General features: G+C 39.4%; 1 protein-coding gene across 5 annotated transcripts in view; it reads right to left on the minus strand.

The window, feature by feature from the left end:
* Positions 1-23,028, minus strand: part of ATAD2B (ATPase family AAA domain containing 2B) — a 153,965-nt gene that overhangs the window by 45,889 nt on the left and 85,048 nt on the right. For all 5 annotated transcript variants that reach the window (XM_040992904.1, XM_040992903.1, XM_040992906.1 and 2 more), the window contains 3 exons: positions 18,660-18,795; positions 15,779-15,965; positions 3,857-4,042 (listed from right to left, as the gene is read on the minus strand). In XM_040992904.1, the coding sequence (XP_040848838.1) occupies positions 3,857-4,042; positions 15,779-15,965; positions 18,660-18,795 (509 nt within the window). The remainder of the gene's footprint in view (positions 1-3,856; positions 4,043-15,778; positions 15,966-18,659; positions 18,796-23,028) is intronic.

Raw genomic sequence — 23,028 nt, forward strand, 5'->3', positions numbered from 1 at the left:
TACTCACTATTTCTTAGTTCCTTAAGCTTCACCTATATTATATGTTATGCTGCACACATCAAAGTTTCCTAAACCTAAATATGCTCCAGGGCCCGGCGCAATGGCGCAGTGGTTAATAAGAATTCTTAGCCCCCAATTTTGTATTCCTACAACCTCTGTAATAAGGGAAACTAATGATTTACAATCAGGAGCCAGCGCTGCAGTAAAGCCACCACCTGTGGCACTGGCAGCCCGTGCGAGCACAGGTTCTAGTCCCAGTTGCTCCACTTCCAATCAAGCTCCCTGCTAAGGCACCTGGGAAGGCAGCAGAGGAAAGCTTGGGCTGCTGCAGTCAAGCAGGGATACTCAGATGAAGCTGCTAGCATCAGACCAGCCCACCTTTGGCCACCGTGGCCATTTAAGGAGTAAACCAACGGATGAAAGCTCTTGTTCTTGCTCTTTCTCTGACTCTCCCTCTGTGTGTAGCACTCTCTCAAATAAATAAATCCCTAAAAAAAAAAACTCCAAATCAAAAAGAAAACGTAAGGAAAGGAAAGCTAAGAAAGCAAGAAAGTTTTCCTTAAATTAACTTTGGTGAAAACAAGGAAACAATTTATTAAATGAAAATTAGTACTTTATGCACCTTAAAATATCAACAACATTCATTTATTCAATAAGGTTCTCCTCTTAATTTTTTTTAAGATTTTTTTTTTTAATTTGAAAGGCATATTTTACAGAAAGAGGAGGAGGAAGAAAAAGAGAGAGAGAGAGAGAAACTTCTATCCACTGGTTCACTCCCATATGGCTGCAACAGCCAGAGCTGAGCTGATCCAAAGCTGAGAGGTAGGATCTTCTCATCTCCCACATGGACGCAGGGTCACAAGGACCTGGGCTCCCACATGCATGCAGACTCACAAGGACTTGGGCTACACTCCACTGCCTTCCCAGGTTAGCAGGGAGCTGGATCACAAGCGGAGCAGCTGGGACACAAACCAACACCCACATGGGATGCCAGCACTTGCATGTAAAGGATTACCCTGTTGAGCTATCATGGCAGTCCCCACCCACTTATCAAATATTTAAGATAGGTTCTCTGTATATGACATCATTCTGGGTTTTCAATGATCCCACTTCATTTCTCCACTTGAATTTATTAACTTACTCTTTCCAGGACTCACATAAACCCAGGGAAATAACATGAAGTAAAACATTTAAAACAATAAAATACTATTTGTAATGTCTATTTTTCATCAGCACAGTTAAGGAAGTACATGTTTAAAATTAATTCGAAATCTATTGAAATACATCCTCTTTGCCCATAATAGTTGGATAGTAGATATTGAGAATCACTTTAGAAACAGAAATGTAATTCTGGCCAAGATTTGATTTCCTTCCTTAAGATTCTTTTTCTGTGATCAATCCTTTTTTAAATTCTCCTGAAGGAGAAATAACTAGCAATTCCCATAAATTTCAATCGTAATCTTCCAACTATCCTCATATAGGATTTACAGAAGTAACATTCTAACACTACATTTTCACAGAAAGGAAATGAGGCTGACCAGGAAATATTTAAAGATAGATGGTAATTAAATTGTTAGTCTCTCTTTTGTAAAATAAGCTTTGAATAACTACAATGTATATGCACTGTGCCACGATCTGGTAACAGTCAGTCCCTCACCTCAAGGAGCTCGTGTCCAGGTGCAAAGTATGCATTTGCTCTCAGGGTCTTCTTAAACTCTTGAAAACTAGTAAGGATCCGAAAAGGGCTTTGGGAGTGGGCTATATCTGTCACTATGTATCAAAATTCAGAATACTTTAAAAATCAACTCATTATGTACTAACATGTAGAAGTATATATTGCTCCAAAATATGATACATAGAACATTAGATACATAAAACAGCAGCTGAGATACAAACTGGCACTCAAATGGGATCCGAGGTATGCAAGGAAAGGAATTTAACCACTAGGTTACCACACCAGACCCTATTACTGTAGCTTTCACTTATTCATTAAATATTCTTTTTAAAAAATATTTATTCACTCATCTTTTTTTTTTAATTGGAAAGGCAGAAAAAGAGACAGAGAGAAAGGCTAACCATCCACTGCTTCACTCCCCACATAAAGGCCATTACAGAGCTGATCCAAAGCAAGGAGCCAGGAGCCTCCTCTGAGTCTCCCACATGGTGCAGAGTCCCAAGGCTTTGGGCCATCCTCCACTGCTTTCCCAGGCCACAGGCAGGGATCATGGAGGAAAGTAGATCGGCTAGAGCCTGAACACCAGCGCCCATAAGGAATACCGTGAGATGCCAAGTGAGGATTTAGCCACTAGTCTATTTATTAAATATTCTTAAATAAATTCTAGTGACCAGCCATTTCTTTTAGAATCGCTTGGTTTTATGTTACCTACTTTATGTCATTTATTCATCAACTTGCAAACCTATAAGGTCTGCAATTCTCAACATTGTTTATTCATTCATCAAATATGTATCAATATAGGTGATATATTATAGGTTACTATCTTTTTGTTATGTAAAAAGGCAGTAATTCTATCTCAAAGTTCAAATGTAAAATGTAAGCCTTGGAGACAGGGGAGTATTTCCTCTGAACAACTAGTGAAAAACCATTTTATATTCAGTTGTCTTGACAGAATTTTCATAATATTCATCCCACAAACAAAAACATTTATGGTTCACTTTAGTAGTTAATTACTGAGTGATCAGAATATAAAAGACAAAAGGGAAAAAAAAGATAAATTATCAGGAATCAATGGTAATATAGTTTTAATATTTTACTTACTAAAGAGGTTACTTGCAAATAATCCATTAAAAATCATAACAGCTTTAAAATATGAAGCCGGGGCCTGGCGGCGTGGCCTAGCGGCTAAAGTCCTCGGCTTGAACATGCCGGGATCCCATGTGGGCGTTGATTCTAATCCCGGCAGCTCCCCAACGTTTTGGGATCCTGCACCCGCGTGGGAGACCCGGAAGAAGTTCCTGGCTCCTGGCTTTGGATCGGCACAGCACTGGCCGTTGCACTCACTTGGGGAGTGAATCATCGGACGGAAGATCTTCCTCTCTATCTTTCTTCCTGTCTATATATCTGACTCTGTAATAAAAATAAATAAATCTTTAAAAAAATATGAAGCCAGGGCCTACAAGGTACCTCATTAACTAAAGTCTTCGCATTGCATGCGCCAGGATCCCATATGAGCACTGGATCTAATCCTGGCAGCCCTGCTTCCCATCCTGCTCCCTGCTTGTGGCCTGGGAAAGCAGTTGAGGACAGCCCAAAGCTTTGGGACCGTGCACCCATGTGGGAGACCTGGAAGAATTTCCAGGCTTCTGGCTTTGGATTGGTGCAGCTCCAGCCATTGTGGCTGCTTGGGGAGTAAATCATCAGACGGAAGACCTTCCTCTCTATCTCTCTTCCTCTCTGCATACCTGACTTTCCAATAAAAATAAATAAATCTTTTTTTTTAAAAAAAAGAATAGACATTATAGTAATAATATTCAATTTAATATGATATTAGCAACAGAAGAGTTGAAAGATCAAATCCCACCAAATGCTATATTCAATGAGAATAATTATTTTGAAACTGATAATATAACTAGAATTTTCTTCGCAGGTTGTATATATAAGCACGTCAGATTCTATGAGCATTAATGACATCAAGCTTTCCAGATACACTGAAGAAAACAACATTGTCATATCAAAACAGAAACTCAGAAAGACTCAGTAACCTTCCTGTATTCCATCACTAGCAAAGTGGTACAATCCAGACCTGAACCTGGATACAGTAACTAAAATACCAATATAAAAACAAACTATCTTTTAAAAATAATATAAAAAAGATAAAACATTTTAATTAGCTCTTACCTCTTCAGGCAGTTCACTGTACATGGTTTCAGAGGTAGACAATAAAAATATAGGTGAAAATGATGGTATGTCTTGCAGCAAAGTCAGAAAAGTTGCTCTCACAGTTTCACTGACAGCTTCCCACCAATCACCAATGTGAGGCATGTAAACAATACTCGGTACTGTTCTCCGAGCTTCACGAAAAATCTAGTTAAAGAAAGAACCCAAATTACCGACTTTTAAGTCTACCTGATAACATATAAATGTATGAAACAGGTCAGGTCAGTGTCATCCTTAGTTTTAGCCCCCAAATGTAAGCTTTTGAAGAAACGGTACACAAGCCTTCTATGTAACCTTTGTTCCACCAGGGGGAAAAAAACAGACATTATTTTTACAATTTTATTCTTTTACAGTACACACTAACAGAATGAAAGAATCAAATAGTTTCTATATAACAATCATTACAGACAATAAAGTAAAACACCACTAAAACAGGCTTTAAATAAAAGGATAGTATGCGCCTGAGTGTCACCAGTGCTAGAGACACAAGCAACCCTCTACAACACAACAGAAGACAAACAGTATGGTTTGCATGTCAAAAGCCCCACTCAACATATGAATCACACACTCATCTTAACCAAGGAGCAGCACCTTACAAAATAAAATCAATGATCCACCTGCTGAATCACGTATGCACTTCACCCATCACTTCATTTCACTCTTTCTTAATCATAAAATGTTCTTCTCTAAAAAAAGAACAAATTACAGAAGAACTCTGAGATACTTCCATTATCAGACAATACAGTAAAGTTGAAAAGAAAGTATTCCCAAGGTGTTAAAAAGAAAGAATCCTAATCATAGCTTCAGCGGCATTCTGCCAACACATACCAGTGAGGACCAGGTTGGCTATTAGTAAGCGGCAAAGTAGAGCTATCATTCCTCATATAGAAGTCCACAGCTCAATAGCCTATGAGCAAATGTTCATCTGTTAATGACATCTTTTCATTATTTTTTAACAAGATTATGTAAAAGTGTAAAAATATGACTATATTTCTTCAAACTAAATTGATACTTCTATTTCTAAAATTCTCTCATTTTTTCCTGTTTTATACAGAATTCTACTAACTTATATGCTGCAGAAAATACAGAAATAAGAAGCTTATATTAAAAATGATTAGGATTATCAGAAATTTGGTTAAAAATAAAAGGATTATTTTTCTTTAATGAGTTTATCTCTTGCATAAATTTTAGGATAATACATTTCATACATTTGATTGCATTTGATTCTACCTCCTGTGTAGAATCAAATGCATTGCAATAGTAAACCAGATGAAAGGAATTCAAAATTTTTCCCAAAGTTGGATGAAATATATCTAGTATAACAATTCAAACAAAAGCAATGTTTGCATATCCACCAATCCAGAACAACTACAGGGGTAACTCCTTAAGGCCTCTCAAATTTCACATTTGTTGCAAACTGGCACAAACCTATACCGAATCTTGAAAATTCAAGGACATTTTTTCCCCCTGAAGTTATTTTAGAAAATTCAGAAGAGAAAAATCAGCACAAATGTTGGTAAAATGAAGGAGCCCCATAGGAACACAAAGGCAACTAAAGCATTTGTTTCCACAATAACGTATTACATGACACTCAAGTCAGGCATGATATGTGTAAGACAATGACCAACTCCTTTGTCCCTTTCCACTTGCCCAATCTGCTGATAAAGCTAGAGGAAGTCAGTCAACAAAGAGAGGTGACATCTAAAAGAAAAACTACTGAGCTGCAGCTTACAGAGAAACCTCACAAAGCTAACCATTTAATTCAGCCATGCAAGCTGCCACATACCGAGGGCTCAAAAGATATGAGAAAACAGGCCTTTTTATTTAAAAATTAATAATAAATAAGAAGAAGAAGAGGAGGAAGAATTTTTGCATTTCATTCTAGTACTTCTAGGTTAGGTTCACTAGGAATATGTGTTGACCGTATCTAGTCCATTTAAGAAGCATCAAAAATGAAGGGAACAGCACAGATGATTAAGGGATATTAAGGACTTAACAAACTCAGAAGTTAAATACTACAGAACTCTAAGTGTTCTGCAGACTTGACGAGGTTGAACTAGATATTAGCAGCACCAAATCTAAATAAGCTGGGATGTTTTCTCCTATTTCTTTCTTTCCATCCAAACCCCTCAAAATTAACTAAGTAATGATAATTTCCCATAAACTGTTATTTCCAAAGCCTTTAGGAAAATGCCGTCTTGATAAATATTTATATTATATTTTAAAACCCAGAAAGTGTGGGGGGAGAGAATCAGACAATTCTCAGGTTAAATACAAAAAGGTAGTATACAATTACAAGAAAGAAGGAACAGAGCCTGGTACAATGGCTCAGTAGCTAAATACTTGCCTTGCATACGCCAGGATCCCTAATGGATGCTAGTTCATGTCCTGGTTGTTCCACTTCCCTTCCAGCTCCATGCTAGGGGCCTGGGAAAGCAGCAGAGGATGGCACAAAGTCTCAGGACCTTGCATCCATGTGGGAGACCCAGAATCTCCTGGCTTCAGATCAGCTCAGCTCCGGCCACTGTGGCCACTTGAAGAGTGAACCAACTGACAGAAGATCTTTCTATCTCTCTTTCTCTCTGTAAATCTACCTTTCCAATAAAAATAAATCTTAGAAGAAAAAAAGGAGAAATAACCTGATTATATCAAATACCAGTAATCAAAAATACTTCCATAATTTTTCTCCAAAGCCCTTAGAGTGAAAACAAGCCTTAATTTCTAGAAAAAAAAATTTAAAACATTACTGAAACAACTTTTCCTTTAATATCTTACTCCATGTCATCTTAAAATATTAAAATAAACTTTCCTATTTTCTTTAACTATTTAACCTACCTATTCTAATTCCCATTTTTCCAATGAAAATTCAAAAAGAATAGAAAAGAGTATTCAAAAATTTTCAGAGTTTAATTATCAGGAAAAAATTTAATTCTGTTGTGTTTTGTGTATATATGCATATAATATGAAAACAACTCCTTAGCAGTCTGCTACTAAATTTTAAAATAGTAGAGTAAAATATATTCTCTGAAATCAAATCACAAGATAGTTCAAGTTGAAAAATAAAGCCTTTAATAAAGTGGCAACTGTCTTGGTAACAAGGGATGCCATTTGAGAACTAAAAAAATACTCACCTACAGGGTGTCTTGGATTGGTGGATGTGCAAGGAGTAGTAGAAAACAGAACAACTGTTACAGAGAAAGCAGACAGTGGCCGGTTACTGAACCAACCGCTCCTGACACCTCTGACATGACGAGCACTCTTGCACAAGTAAAATGAACACACACCAGTATATGTGAACTGTTCATTTTGATTATTTAATCAATATACTCCATTTCCTTCTGGCCTTCTTATTGCCCCAGACATCATAGTTCATTAAAAACTTATTTAAGTTGCTTGATTTAAAAAAAAAATGACAAACTACTTCCTCTGAGTATTGCAGATACTGAAGGCAAAAATCAGGCCATTGATGTATTATAAAAGGAATGACATAAATTGCACTTATGCTTACAAGAGTCCTAATCATCTCAAAAGCTAAAGTTTTAAGTCAGTATTTTAGCCACCAAATTAAAATGATCAGTGCATAAGATTTATTTTTAAACTAAAAATATAGAGCCCTTTAAGCCATTTTCTTTAGAAACTAAGAACAACAAAAATTTTAAATACATATGTGAACACACACAAAAAAAGATCAAAACTAACACGGCTTTCCCTTGTCTAAGAAAGGGCTACACAGAAAAGAAGCAAACAATTTCAACACAAAAGATTTCCAGGATTTGCTTCAGTTGCTTGACAGTATTATGAATGTCTTAAAATTACAAAATATTATAGATGGAAGAAAAGTCTTGAGATCTAAAAATTTCTCAATTTTCACAAAAATTAAAAATGAACAGCAGGGGCCCAGTGGTGTGGCCTAGCAGCTAAAGTCCTCACTTTGAGCACGCCGAGGTCCCATATGGGTACCGGTTCTAATCCCAGCAGCTCTACTTCCCATCCAGCTCCCTGCTTGTGGCCTGGGAAAGCAGTTGAGGACGGCCCAAAGCCTTGGGACCCTTGGGAGCCAAGAAGTTCCTGGCTCCTGGCTTTGGATCGGCATAGCATCGGCCATTGCACTCACTTGGGGAGTAAATCACCGGATAAAAGATCTTCCTCTCTGTCTCTCCTCCTCTCTGCATATCTGACTCTGTAATAAAAATAAATAAACCTTTAAAAAAAATGAACAGCAAAATATTTGATTCCTTTTCATGCTATCACAAAATATTAAAATACTAAAACGTTACTGCTGCATTGTTGATTAGTTTATTCCACTTTTATCTCTTTGCTCCATTTACACTGCATTTACCTACTAATTATTGAAAGGAGGTACTAACTAGATCTGCAGGTCCAGGATTCAAGAAATCACCTGTCACACTTCATCACTTGCATACAAAGTTATTAGATACATCTATACTCATTTGAACAGCCACATTACCTAAATTATGAACATACATCTGAAAAAAAAAAAACTCATTCTTTTTTGATGTTTCATTTACTAAATGTCTACAGAATTTTAGTAAGAGCAATATACTCTGGACCAAGGTGATTTAAATAGTTTACAACTCAAAAACAAAGACCAAAAAAAACCCATGTTCCGTCATAAAAACCCAGACACTCATGTGAGCAAACCCAAAGGAACCGAGGTAGAAACAACAGAAGCCAGAAACGTTTTCAGTCCAATGCAGAAGTATCCAAGGTACACACATCAGTACACGTATTAATCCCCTGACGTTACTCAAACAAAAAAGGATTTTCCCTGGGAATTTTCTGATACAATTTGTTTTGAGGAAATAAAATTACTAAAATCTTCACCCAAAAAGATCTTCTTCATCATTTGACATTATTCAAAACCCTGAGTAATTGCAAGATTTTTCAAAGACCACAAATAAATCGATTAATTCAACTATATCTCTGTATTAATGAAAAAATAAGACACATTCAAAAGTCCTTTTTTTCCTTCCCTAAATACAAGGTAAAATTACAATGAGGATGTGAATAAAAGGGAATTGACACACCCATGCACACATGTAAATACACACACATAGTAGTGTTATGAATGTTCGCATTCATTTCAGTAACAAACGTCCAACTAATGTACAGGGACCCAGTAAAGTGCTACATCTCCAAGTATAATCTATTAGGATCCACAATAGTCACTCTCAGAATCCATATTTAAATTAAAGTTCAGAATGAGAAATTTTAAAGAGATTCATGTGATACATGAGCAATAAAAAAATACCCTTTAGTTACTCCTCTACCATTATCCACCACAACTGATAACCAATAGTTAAGGTAGCCACAGAAGAAAAAGCAGCTCTGGTTATATATATTCTTGTGCACAAACACGTTCTAAAGAACAGATATACAAATAAACAATCCCCAGAGGATAAAGAATAACAACTATGTTACTTTCCCCACTCCACCAATCTACACATACAAATGTGGTCCAATAAAGGTGATTTAACATTCCACACTTTTAAGATTGCCTTTCATGTTTGTGTTAAACTACTAAATACCCAACTTAATCTAATATTTAGTACCTTAGAGCCTGGAAAAGAGACAAGTTTACAAGAATAACTTGATATATCTATCTACAGATGATCCTCAAGGATCTCTCCCAAGATAGATAAAACAATATGGAAGAAAACAAAGGGTATATATTCATAGAGCTGAATAAAACAAGAGAAGTACTTAAATTTTTTTAAGACTTATTTATTTTTTTCCTCAATATTTAGTTTATTTTCTAAGATCTATTTGTTGTTGTTGTTTTTTTTTAATTGGAAAGTCAGATATACAGAGAGGAGAAGATACAGAGAGGAAGATCTTCTGTCCTATGATTCACTCCCACAGCGGCCACAATGGCCAGTGCTGCGCCAGTTCGAAGCCAGGAGCCAGGAACTTCCTCTGGGTCTCCCATGTGGGTGCAGGGTCCCAAAGCTTTGGGCTGTCCTTGACTGCATTCCAGGCCACAAGCAGGGAGCTAGATGGGAAGCGGGGCTTCCGGGATTAGAACCAGCGCCCATATGGCATCCCGGTGCGTTCAAGATGAGGACTTTAGCAGCTGGGACACCACGCCAGGCCCAAAGACTTATCTATTTTTATTAGAAAGGCAGACTTACAGAGGGAAGGACCTTCTATCTGCTGGTTCACTCCTCAAATGGCCAAAATGGCCAAAGCTGAGTTGATCAGGACCAGGAACTTCTTCTAGGTCTCCAGCAAGGGTGCAGGATCCCAAGGCTTTAGCTCTTCCTCTCCTGCTTCCCCAGGCCACAAGCAGGGAACTGGATTGGAAGTATCACATCTGAGACATGAACTGGACCCCGTGTAAGATGCTGATGCTTACAGGTGGAGGATTGGCCAGGTGAGCCATCGCACCCACCCAGAAGTACTTTCAATAGCTCCAGGTGTTAGCATCTGACTCATGCCCACTCTACCCATATTTTATACCTACTTAATAAGCAGGCTTACAAAATCTGTACAAGTCATTGTTAAACTGCCAAGTTTCTTTACATAAAAACTTCTTTTTGGAGAATTACATATTTTCCTTAATTTTCTAAAGATGTATTATTCACTTCAAAGGCAGAGTTATATGGAGGGACATGCAGAGAAATAGACAGATATCTTCCATCCCCAAATGGCTGCAACAGTGGATGGAAGGGCCCGAAGCACTTGAGCCATTCCCACTGCTTTCCTAGGCATATCGGTAGGGAACTGGAAGAGAAACAGAACAACAGGAACTCAAACCACTGCTGTTATAGAATGTCAAGGTCACAAGAGGTTGTTTAACTTGTGGTGTTACGATGCCAGTCCCTATTCATTCTTTTAAGACAGTGTTATATTTATGAATTTAAAATGATTTCAAAAACACAATTAAGATAATCAAAGATAACCAAGATGGAATGGTCTGACTCCTGTCAGTGTTCAGAGCAAGCTCGGAATTCAGCAATACTGACTGTGTTCCCAAAAATGGACATCTGGGTGGTGGTGGTCACTCAAGAACTCTACTTCTCCCCAGGAACTCCGAGGTATAATGTCTCCGTGCATTCGAGGAAGTGAAATACAACCAAACAATAGTGGGTTTTTGTTGCTTTCTTCTGACAAATGACACATCTCCTCACTAACACAACAACAACAAAATAGCAATGGCAAGGCATGTAATAGCGACTGAGGAGTACCAGGTTAGAACTCACACTTAACCCAGCACAACTCAGGAAAAAAAGTCGAGGATTTCAAGAATATCAACCTAATGTTCACAACACTGCTCACTATTCCCACAGCTGCACTTACTTGGCTACATTAAGTTGGTGACGTATTTGTGAATACTTTAGCCACAGGGAACAATAAAAAGCAAACTCTGTAACACTGAAGACGTTGTTCTTTCAAAGTGATTGTACTTCCCATTTGCTTGATGCTGTCAAGCATGTCACTCAGAAAAAAAAACAAAATTCCAGACAATATAGCCAAGAGTAAAATAAAAAACAAAGTTTGCACATTTCCGAATTATCCAAATTCCTTCCCCATGCCAAAGAACCATTATTAACAGTTGTCTGGGTTACTTGCTTCTTTCACTAATATTTTCCTAATACTTCCATATCATGAACCCATGTAAGTCTACCTGATTCTTCTGAACAAGTTCAAAGTACTCTTTTGGATCTCAGGATATCCATAATTTATTTTAGCCAGTCCTTCATGAAAGACTGTCCAGTGTGGTGTTAGGTTTGTTTGACAATTGTATGCAATGCTGTGCTAAACACCTTTGCACATTTGGCACTGATGTAGTTAATCGGTCGTTTAGGAAAAACTCCAACACACAATTCATGGGTCAAACGGTACAAAGACTTGAACTTTTATATACTATTTAAAAGTATTAAAAGCATAAATTTTAGAGAAAAGTAAACAAGACACACACAGATGTTCCATCTGCTAGTTCACCCCAAAATGTCCACAACAGTCCAAGCCAGGACATGCTGGAACCAGGAGCAAGCAGCTCAGCTGCAGTGTCCCACACGGGAGGCAAAGGCAGAAGCACTGCTGCCAACACCTGCTGCCTCCAAGAATGTGCATTGACAGGAAGCTGGGAGCAAGAGGAGAGCTGGACGCCCCCACTGATGTCCTGCCGAACCATACCGTCAATCATTAAATCAATGTAAATTTCCATGTAGTGTTATTACACTCTATCAAAGTCAAACCTGATAGTTTACTGTCACTTAGAAGTGAGGCTAAGAGTCTTTTTAAACTTTCATTAGCTGCTTTTTTTTCTCCTGTAAATAACAGGCTGTTATTCTGCAAACTTTTCAGTTACATTTTTATTTTCTTCTCTTCATGTTTCTTTTAAGACATCTTTATATAGCTAGGAAAATTATCTATGGTTGTCTGCTTTTTTCCCAAGTTATGTTTACTAATTTTATTTTAAAAAATGCTTTTTGCCATGTGTTAGTTAAAATTAAAACATATATCAGTTCTCTTTGTATTCCTACGAAATGTTTGGTATATGTATATATACATATATACATAAAACATAAACACATGGTATATACACATACACACATACATATAAACACATATGCACTATATATATATATATATACCCTGTGTATTTTCCTGGTACTTTTATACTTCTAGTAATGACCTAGAATTTATTTTGGAATATAGCAAAGGGTAGGAAATCGAGTTCTATTCTGTTTTTCCATTATAGCTATTAGAGCAAGCCAGCAGCTCTATCCAGTAGAGGTACAAATTTTTCGCTATTACTGTTCTATTAAACTATAAAAATCTGCTAGGGCTCCTTCATTACTTATTCCTCTAGAAAAATCTGATAAAGCTGTAGTCCTTACAATTTTTCCTTTTTTTTCTTGCTGTTTTCCAGAAGAAACACAGAATCCCTTTAGATTTCTGTCCTAAATTTGGGGGGAATTACAACTGGAATGGCACTTAGTTTATACATTAATTTAGAATGCATCAGAGGTCTCCAGTTTTGAGTTATACTATTCATTAGCTATTTATAACAAATACTTGTAAAGGACTGTTGGCCAGACCTATCTGATGAACATATTTTAATATTCAAACAATCTCATGTAACTTCACTCCTGACTCTGAAATGACATATAACAAAGTAAATATAACCAAGATGTCTCTTTCATTTATTCCAAGTTTTCCTTGTTTAGGCCCTGTACATTAATTGTTTTAGTTGATTCCTAGATAAATTTAATTACTGTTTTAATTGGAACCACTTCTTCCACTATATTTCTGACTTGCCATAATTTGTATAAAATAGATTTTTGAACACTAACTTTGAAAGTATCTACCTAACAGAATTACTTTTTGTCCTAATACTTTAATTTACGGCAAGTTTTCCAAATGCACAATAGATAAATATTTATAATTTCAATATACACTTTCTAATATGTATAATTCTAAATATTTAACTGAATAAATATTTCATGTCTCAATAATTTTTTTTTTAAGATTTACTTTTTTTTTTATTAGAAAGGCAAATTTACAAAGAGAAGGAAAGATCTTCCATCTGCTGATTTACTCCCCAAATGGCTGCAATGACCAGAGCTGAGCTAATCTAAAGTCAGGAGCCAGGAGCCTCTTCTGGTTCTCCCAATGGTGTACATAGTTTCAAGGCTTTGGGCCATTCTCTGCTACTTTCCCAGGCCATAAGCAGGGAGTTGGACAGCAAGTGGAGCAACCAGGAAATGAGCCACACCCATATAGGATGCTGGCACTAGACGGTAAAGGATTAGCCTATTGAGCCACAGCTCAATAATTGTGTATTACTCTTCTGCTACTAGATTCCATTTGTAATATTTGTTTCATGATCACTGAAGCGTAAGTGAAATTAATCTAGAGTTCTCTTTGCATTTCTACAAAACATTTGGCATTGTTATTTCTGATCATTTAAAAGCTTTCTTTCTTTTTCCTGTGTTTTGTAGAGCTTGGGCTTTACTTGTTTACTATTTATTTGTTTGTTTGAGATGCAGAAAGAAAGAGCTCTCATTCACTGCTGGTTCCCAGAATGCCCACAACGTCCAGACCTGGGTCAGGCTGAAGCTGGGAACTGGCAGCTCAATCTAGACCTCCCACATGGATGGCAGGAATCAAACCTGCTAGAGCTATCATCCCTGCCTCTCCGGAGCTACATCAGCAGAATCCTGGAATCAAAGGTTCGAGGCAAGGTCAAAGCCAGGCTCAAGCTGGGACATTGGTGCCCTAACCACCTGACCAAACACTCACCCCTCTTTTCTACATTTTGGAATAATTTAAGTAACATCAAGATTATATTACTCCTTAATGTTAAAATAATTCACCTGTGAAACTGTCCAGATTTAGTACTTCTATGGCATTTGCTCAGTTTTCTCTTCCATAGCTAGTGTCTGTGTAGGTTCTCTTTTATAAGTCAATTTTCATAATTTATACTTTCCTAATAAAGCATACAAATCCATTTTAAATGGTACCAAATAGTCCGGCTACCTGTAGAAATCTGTAATACTTTTCTAACTAAGAGGAAAGACAAGGCTTGGCACGACAGCCTTGCACACCCAGGATCCCATAGGGGCGCCAATTTGTATCTTTGTTGTTCCACTTCCCATCCAGCTCCGTTGTAGCCCGGAATAGCAGTAGAGTATGTGCCAAAACCGTGGGACCCAGAGGAGGTTCCTGGCATCCACATGGGAGACTAAGAGGATGTTCTTGGCTTCTAGCTTCAGATTGGCTCAGCGCTGGCCATTGCGGCCACTTGGGAAAGGAGCTAGCAGATAGAAGACATTTCTCTCTGTCTTTCCTTCTCTCTGTAAATCTGCCTTTCCAATAAAAATTCATAAATCATTTTTAAAAGGAAAGATATGAGCAAACACATAAAGTAGCATTACATATGAGAAAACTCATATTCAAAATGAGCTAAATATATCAAAGTGGAGCAAAATATGGGTATTTTACTCAAGCCATGAATTTTGGAAAATAACTTATCAATAGAGTTTTCTAAGTAATGAAGTACTATTAGGATATTCAGACTCAGAAAACTGCAAATAAAAGAGAAAGTGACACTAGTATAAACTTTTTTTCAAAATACTTCTTGCTACAAGGTAGGAAATGATTTTCATTTGGATAAGGCCTATTTCTTAAGCATTTATGAGTCCAAAATACATTTTTAAAAACCACTTCAAAGTACTTTTACATGTTACTACTCCTATTATCCAAACTCTAAAAGAGGGCGAAATATTTGAGTACAAAATGACAGTACTCTAATTTATCAGAAACTGTATTACTAAATCAGCTAACAAATGAGCACTTACTATAAGGTAGACTCTGTCGGAGACACAGAAATGGTTAAGACATGGCCTTTTAGCTCAAAATAACTTACTCCATTCATCTCCAGTTCCAACATGACATAACTGTAATATATTCAGGGTTATATATAAAAACTTTAGGAAATATAAATAGCACCAATACAATTTTGCTTCACAGAAGAGCAAACACAAAATATTTGGAAATCAAATATGAAATATATTTAACTATTCATCACAGATATCCATAACTTTCAAGTTGTTATAAGTTTTGAAAATCAATATTAAGTCCTAACATCTTAAACTGAACATCACTTCCCTTTCCATGGTAAGATCCTAAATATTGAACTATGACATTAAAACTTCAGCAAAGGTAAGACCAAAAAAATGAACTTCAAAAAATGTTACAAAGCAAAAGGATCTTCTGCTCTAATATTAGAATGTTAATGAAAAACCAACAGAAACTTTAGAATCTTCTTCAGAAAAGATCTCACCTGTAAAGAGTACACACTATATATACAATGAGGATACAGCAATGTACACTACTATGGCAGAAACCTACCTGTGCACACGATTCTTCAGGTGTTTTGGCACTAACTGAGTAAAGTGCTGGGAGATCTAGCCTATGCACAGAGAACCTTTCCAAAGTATGAAGAAGTGCTGGAGCAAGGTGGGACGTTTGACCTGAACCTCGTTCTCCAGACAGCAACAATCGTGGCCGATAAGAGGTTGGCTGATGATAAGGTGACCTGTATAAGGCATAGTAGAGATCACAACACCATACGTTATGAAGCTCTATATTTAAAAAAAAAAAAGTTTCAAAAAGGCGAAAAAGACAGGGAAGGCAAGATAATTACATTAAAACGATGTAACTATAAACAGATTTTTGTTATTAAAACATAGTGGATTTTTTTTTCATGAATCACAATTTTAAAATCTGATCTTTTTCATAAATAAGATATCAAAAGAAATCCACTAAAATAAAGTAAAATTCCTTTGTCATTCATTCTTTCTTATCACATACATGAGCTTGGGGATGTATCAGACTGTATGTGATGTGAAAGAATGAATAAGCTTTCTGCTAACGCAGAACCTGCAAGCAGTGGCAATGCCTCTGTCTCCCAAATGGGAGACCAAGATAGGGTTTTCAGTTCCCAGCACTAGTCCAGTCCTAGCTGTATAGACATGTGGAAAATGAACCAGCACACTCTGGCTGTCTCTCCTCTGGCTATGAGCCTCTCAAACCTAATGATTTAAAAAATAAGGAATGGAGATTGTTGAGCAGATTAAGACTTGATTTGGGACACCCACAATCTATATCAGAGTGCCTGAGATAGAATCCCAGCTCTACTTTTAATACAGCTTCTTGCTGGTGCACCTGGAAAGTAGCAGATTCTGGCTCATGTGCTTGGCTTTCCATCAGCCACAAGGGAGACTCAGATGGATAGCCTGGGTCCTGGCATTAGCCTGGCCCAGACCCAGTTGTTTTAAGTAAGGACTGAAGCAACAATTACAGATCTCTTCTCTGTTCCTCTATGTCACCTTTCCTTTTAAATAAATGAAATTAAAACATTTAATTAACAATAAATAGGTAGGGCCCGGCGCAGTGGCCTATTGGCTAGAATCCTTGCCTTGAATGCATTGGGATTCCATATAGGCACCAGTTCTAATCCTGGAAGCCCCACTCCCCATCCAGCTCCCTGCTTGTGGCCTGGGAAAGCAGTCAAGGATGGCCCAAAGCCTTGGGACCCTGCACCCATGTGGGAGACCCGGAAGCAGCTCCTGGCTCCTGGCTTCGGACTGGCTCAGCTCTGGCCATTGAGGATGCTTGGGGAGTGAATTAGCGGACAGAAGATTTTCCTCTTTGTCTCTCCTCCTCTCTGTATATCTGACTTTCCAATTAAAAAAAATCTTTATAATAGATATGTACATATAAATTCTGAGAAAAGATGGCATGGCATAACAAGCAAAGCTGCCGCCTGCAATGCCAGCATCATATATGGGTGCTGGTTCATGAAGTGGCTGTTCTATTTCCAGTTCACTGGTAAAGGACTAGGAAAATCAGCAGAAGGTAACCCTTGTGTTTGGGCTCCTGGACCCATGTGGGAGACCTGGATGAAGTTCTTGGCTCCTGGCTTTGGCATCAAAACTCATTTGCTCTCTCTCTCTCTCTCTTTCTCTCTCTGTAACTCTGACTTTCAAATAAATTAGTAAATATTATTTTTAGAAATACAAGATAAACCAATTCTTTCAGAAACACCCAAACAAAATCATCCAGACCTTGCAGCACACATCAGAACAGAGGCAAATGATAGTCTTAAAATCAAAACCAATTTAAACAAAGAAACAGTCACACAAGGCACAACAATTAAATGCTGGAACAGATCAGGAGATCTTTCTTGAGGGTATAAAGGACCAAATCCTTGATTTGGTCCAGAAGAAGAAACAGTCTAATAGAAGAGCTTGATGTTAAAGAGTGCATTAACAGAGGTTAAAAAAGAGTAGAACACAAGTAATTCTGCTTCATTTTTAAAAATGCAAAATAAGAAATTGACTGGCAATAACCAAATAATACAAATAATCAAACCAACACTGCACCAAGATCCATATATGGTGCAACTTGGTGCAAGTTGAAGACTTAAAGTTGTTCAAAATCTCAAGAAAAATTAATTCAAAGTGCACACAATCTGGCCTCTTTCAATAGACATGTTATTAGACATACCTGACAGGAGCTTTGTAACCCTTCAATTACCACACTAATTATGTAAATGCAAGTAATGATGCTGTTAGTATTTGAAAACTAATTGATCTCTTACTTTAAAGTCACATTTGCACTTAAAATGGTTATCCATTATAGTGCATAGCAAAAGATACTTTAATACATATAGCAAAAAGGTCAATGGAAACCAAAAACCATAAAATAACACTAGTGCAAACAAACAAGATTTTCAGAGAACCGAAAGGTTACCTGTTTAAACGCTAACTTCTACTTCAAAATCAAATTAGTAGCTATAGGGTCCCAATAGTTATTTGAAACTTACTATAGATTAAAGTACTCTAGATTGTGGTATTTCATTTTGTCCATTTTAATTCAAATAAAAAATAAAACTGAAACCACGAGGCAACGTTCTAATGTTCATCTCTACTACTAAATACAGAATATCATAGAGTGTTTTGTTTTGTTTTGTTTTGTTTTGTTTTGTTTTGTTTTGTTTTACCCCTAAGAAACACCCGCAGATAAGATTCTCCTTCTTGGAGGGTAAAAAAAAATCTTTTTACCAGTAGATAAAGCATTTCTTAGTAAGAGTTTTCCAGAACTATATCTGAACAACAAAGTAAAGCCTAAATGTTACAGCTGTAAGTAAAAGTATAGTATAATTCCACCCAGACAGAAGCCAAAAAAAATCTATCTAAATCAAAGAAATTGAATAGAAATGACTCACATTGTAAAATGCAGGTAGGATTTATGGATAGCAGCAGCTGACGACTGTTTCTTTGGTGATTCTGAGTGACAGCTAGTCTCAAAAATTGACAAAGCATTTTCATCTTCACTATCATCTACAATCAGAGTTTCTATGTCTGTTAAAAAACACACAATGATTATTAACCTCATAAAGTAATTTAATATTTGTGTCCTATCAAAGCTAAGGAAAACTGGGTTTAAAAAAATCAAATGACAGTTATCTACTAATAATACAGACTGGTCAAGCATATTGATAAATGGGATCATTTTGGTTTTGTTTTTACAGATTTGTTTTTTGTTGTTGTTTAACTATTTTAAAAGGCAGAGATACAGAGAGAGAAGGAAAAACAGAGATCTTTCATCCACCGGTTCACCTTCTAAATGACTCCAACAGCCAGGACCAATCTGAAACCAGGAGCCATGAGTTTCTTCCAAGTCTTCCAAGTGGGTACAAAAGCCCACTTGAGCCATCCACTACTGCTGACCAGGTGCTAAGCAGAGAGCTGGATTGGAAGTGAAGTAGCAGGGACATGAACCAAGGCTCGTACATAATGCCAGTGCCACAGGTGAAGGCTTAGCATGTTATGCCACAGTGCTAGTCCCACTACAGTGTCTTAAATAATTCATAATGAAACAAGTAGAACTCTTTAATCTTTTATTTTTCAAGATTTTAAAAATTCATCTATTTAAGTCAGAGTCAGAGAAAGAGGTAGAAAAGGCAACAGACAGAGATCTGCCCCTACTGGTTTGTGTCCCAAGTGGCACAATGAGCAGCAAGGGGCTAGTTCGAAGCCAGGAGCTTTATCCAGAATTCCTACATGGGTATCAGGGACCAAAACATTTGGGCCATCTTCCTCTGCTCTCCAGGCTATTACCAGGGAGCTGGATTAGTGGCACAGACAGTGGCTTTACTCATTAAAGCACAATACTGGGATGATAAGCCTTTTACCTTTAAGAACCATCTATTAAAGTGTCATGAGATGGCGGCTGGGGGAGTTTGGGAGGAGTTCGGTCCTTGGGCTCTGGGGCAACTGACGCTCCCTGCAGTGTGGCGACTGTGGGGGGTGCCCCTGCCGGGTCGGACCCAATGTGGGGGACTCACGCCAAAGACACTGCCACAAGGCAGTGAAAGAGTCCTCGGCCTCCCCCAGGACCCAAGAGAGCTCTTCCCTCAGGGTAAGTCCGCCATGAGGGAACTTGGGAACTGGGTGGAAATTCCTAGCTCCGCCCTGCCGCTAAGACCATGCGGCTGGGGGAGTTTGGGAGGAGTTCGGTCCTTGGGCTCTGGGGCAACTGACGCTCCCTGCAGTGTGGCGACTGTGGGGGGTGCCCCTGCCGGGTCGGACCCAATGCGGGGGACTCACACCAAAGACACTGCCACAAGGCAGTGAAAGAGTCCTCGGCCTCCCCCAGGGCGGCCAGTGCACCAAATGGTGTCATGCATTGCCTGCTGGCCGCCCGGAAGGGCGAACTCTGGGGTTTTCAAGATATGTAGTTGCTGCCTGGGGTCACTCATGACTAAGACTAGGTTGAGTGTAGGTGCAAAGTGAATTTTCGGGTATTCTCCGTGACAGGGTCATGAAAGATTTAAGCAGGCAAGGGGACCAAGACTTAGTGGTTTGGGGGAAGTGTCCAGAAGATAATTTTAGTAAGACAGATGCAACAGCTCAATTATGAATACAGAGATGGGATATTAGTATAGAACATCACTGATCACCACATACTAGCCCACACTGAAGCTATGGATGGGGGCCTCTTTGGCAGTGTTGGGTACCATTGCCCGACTGAGTGTTGGAGTTGTGGAGTGGTCACATTTGGCAGGATCAAGACACTATCCAGCACACAAGAGAACTTTGGCTGGGGGTAGACTCTGTGGGGTTGTGTGGGCCCAACCCTTTGGAATACAAGTCCCCCGGGTTAGTTCCCAAGCTGGGGTTGCAATGGTCTAAGCTAGGTGTGACCACGCCATCTGCCATCACTCATGGGTAAAGGAATCCACAACAGTCAGGGTAGGTCAAGGCAGCAGCACCCAAATGTGCATCTTTAAATAGGATGTGGGGTGGGCCGGGCTGCCACTGGAAGGGGGCAGAATGGGCAGGGCTGAACAAACCTTAACTCACAAGAAACAACAGAAATCAGGTTGGAGCACAGCTCATGCCAGGTAGGTCCTTGCACATACTGATCTGTGTGAGGCAGAGGCACTAAGCCACAGCATCCAAGGGGCCAGGACAAGTGAGGGGCTCTGCCAAGCGGAGACAGACCAACCACTGGCCTACACCTGCTCTATGGCAGGGCAGAGGCCCGGTTGGGGAAATAACAGGACACCCTAGCTGGGTTGAGTTTCCCACCAAGGAGCGCATGGGCTGGAACTGAGGCTACATTCTGATCAGGATACGATCGTAATCTCACTTGGCACAATTGTGGACTGGGATGGGAAGCACCAAGCCAGGCCAAATTCCAACACCATCTGGTGCTCTGGAGGACCGGGGAGGGTTGTGTGACAGACTAGGTTAGGTCTCAGCCCTTACTGAACCATGTGTGAGCTGGGTAGGGGTATGGAAGAGCCATGGCTGGGTTGAAATATCCAACAACAAGAACCAGCTTGGGTCGGAGGCCAGGCAGGAAAAGCCACTGTTCCTCCTAGGATAGCAGGCGAACTGAGTAGTGCTGGCTCATGGACCCACTGGTATGCGCGAAAACTGGCAGTGGGAGAGGTTCTGGTGGAGAAGCCTGGGCAACTTCTCTGGCAGGACACAGTCCCATGCAGGTAAGCGCAAGAAGCACAATAGGGAACAACCCAGAACAGGCAATGAAAATTATCCCACTGGCATACACATGGCATCGGTTGGAGGCAGACCAGCCTGAATCTGTTCACATTACCTTCTGGTGAATCCGAGCACCAGAACAGAGTGTGGGTCGAGCTGGGTTCGGTTGCAACACATACCAGTACACAACAAGTAATGCCAAGGTGAGATGAGCCGTACCAGATGTGGCTGCAGCACACAAACAGCACATGTGACAATCAGGGAGGAGGCAAAGCCAACAGGGGAACGTGGGCACCCCTGCTGGATAACTACTTCCATTGGAAAGTGTGAATACGGATGGGGGCAGTTCAGACTAGGCAGGGCTATAGCACCTGTGGGCCTCACGGTGAGTTGACTGTTCTGACTGGTGCAAGTTAAAATTAGAGTGGGTTGAGGGGTGTTTGGGCTTAGCCACAGCATTAGCTGGCAGAGGCTGGTACTAGGAGCTAATTCTGTCAAGTCAAATGCCAAAACCACCTGGAGACTGCATACTCTGGGAGTGGGTGTGGCCTAGTAGGGAAATAGTGGGCACCTCCCTCAGGGTTACCACCCTCACTGGACAGCACGAAACCCAGGCTAGGAGCAGGGGTGGCTTGACAGAAAGGCACCTGCCAGTAGGTGTATGGGCTGGATAATAGGTTGGTTGGGTTGAACTAGGCTTCAATGTCCATTGACGTGTGCGAGAGCTAATTGGGATGTGGTACAGACTGGACAAGCCTGCAGTGCATACTGGCAAGCATGGGAACCAGGGTAGGGGGCAGAACTGGTAGGGGTTTTGGGGAGTCGCCCCAACTAGGCTGCAGCTCCAACTGGTTTGCGTGAAGACCGAGTATGAAGTGGGTAGAATCGAGCCGGACTACAACACCCATTGGTTCACAAGGAAGACAGGGCTGGAAGCCGAACGGACCCAGTAATCGCAACGACCAGCATATGCATAAGCTGCTTGGTGTGAAGCACAGTGTTGGAGTCTGTACTAGCAAACTCACTCAAGAATCAGATCTGGGATCAACTCAGATGAAGTTTCTTTGGATATTTCTCGAACTGAACTGCTGATCTTGGAACCCCAACCATCAAGAGACTGTCAGCCAGTGGACTCTGAATAGGTTTCATTTCGGTTGGGACGGAGAGATTGGCAGCAATCCAGAACTGATGAACTATCAAAACTCTATGAGCAGGACCCTTGGAGCACGCCTCATGCTGGGGATCGGGGATGGGTGGGAGGTAGGGTGGGGCTTTCCCCATTGTTACTCCCCTAACCCTAGATACAGGGCAAAATGATTATATTAATGTGGAAACAATGATATTACCCACTTTCACCCTGTAGCCCGTGACCCTTTGTACCCTAATAAACTAAGAAAAAAAAAAAAGTCCAAATGTAATAAAAACATGAAAAAAAATAAATAAATAAAGTGTCATGAGATACTATCTGGAAGACTTCACTGACTTACTAAAATAAGTCTCGAAAAGAAGTGGTGGGCATAGCACAGTAGCCCAGCAGCTCAAGTCCTCGCCTTGCACACACCAGAATCCCATATGGGCACTGGT

The sequence above is a fragment of the Ochotona curzoniae genome, unplaced genomic scaffold (genome assembly GCF_017591425.1).
Source record: "Ochotona curzoniae isolate NIBS_2020 unplaced genomic scaffold, NIBS_Ocur_1.0 contig_883, whole genome shotgun sequence".
NCBI lineage: Eukaryota > Metazoa > Chordata > Mammalia > Lagomorpha > Ochotonidae > Ochotona > Ochotona curzoniae.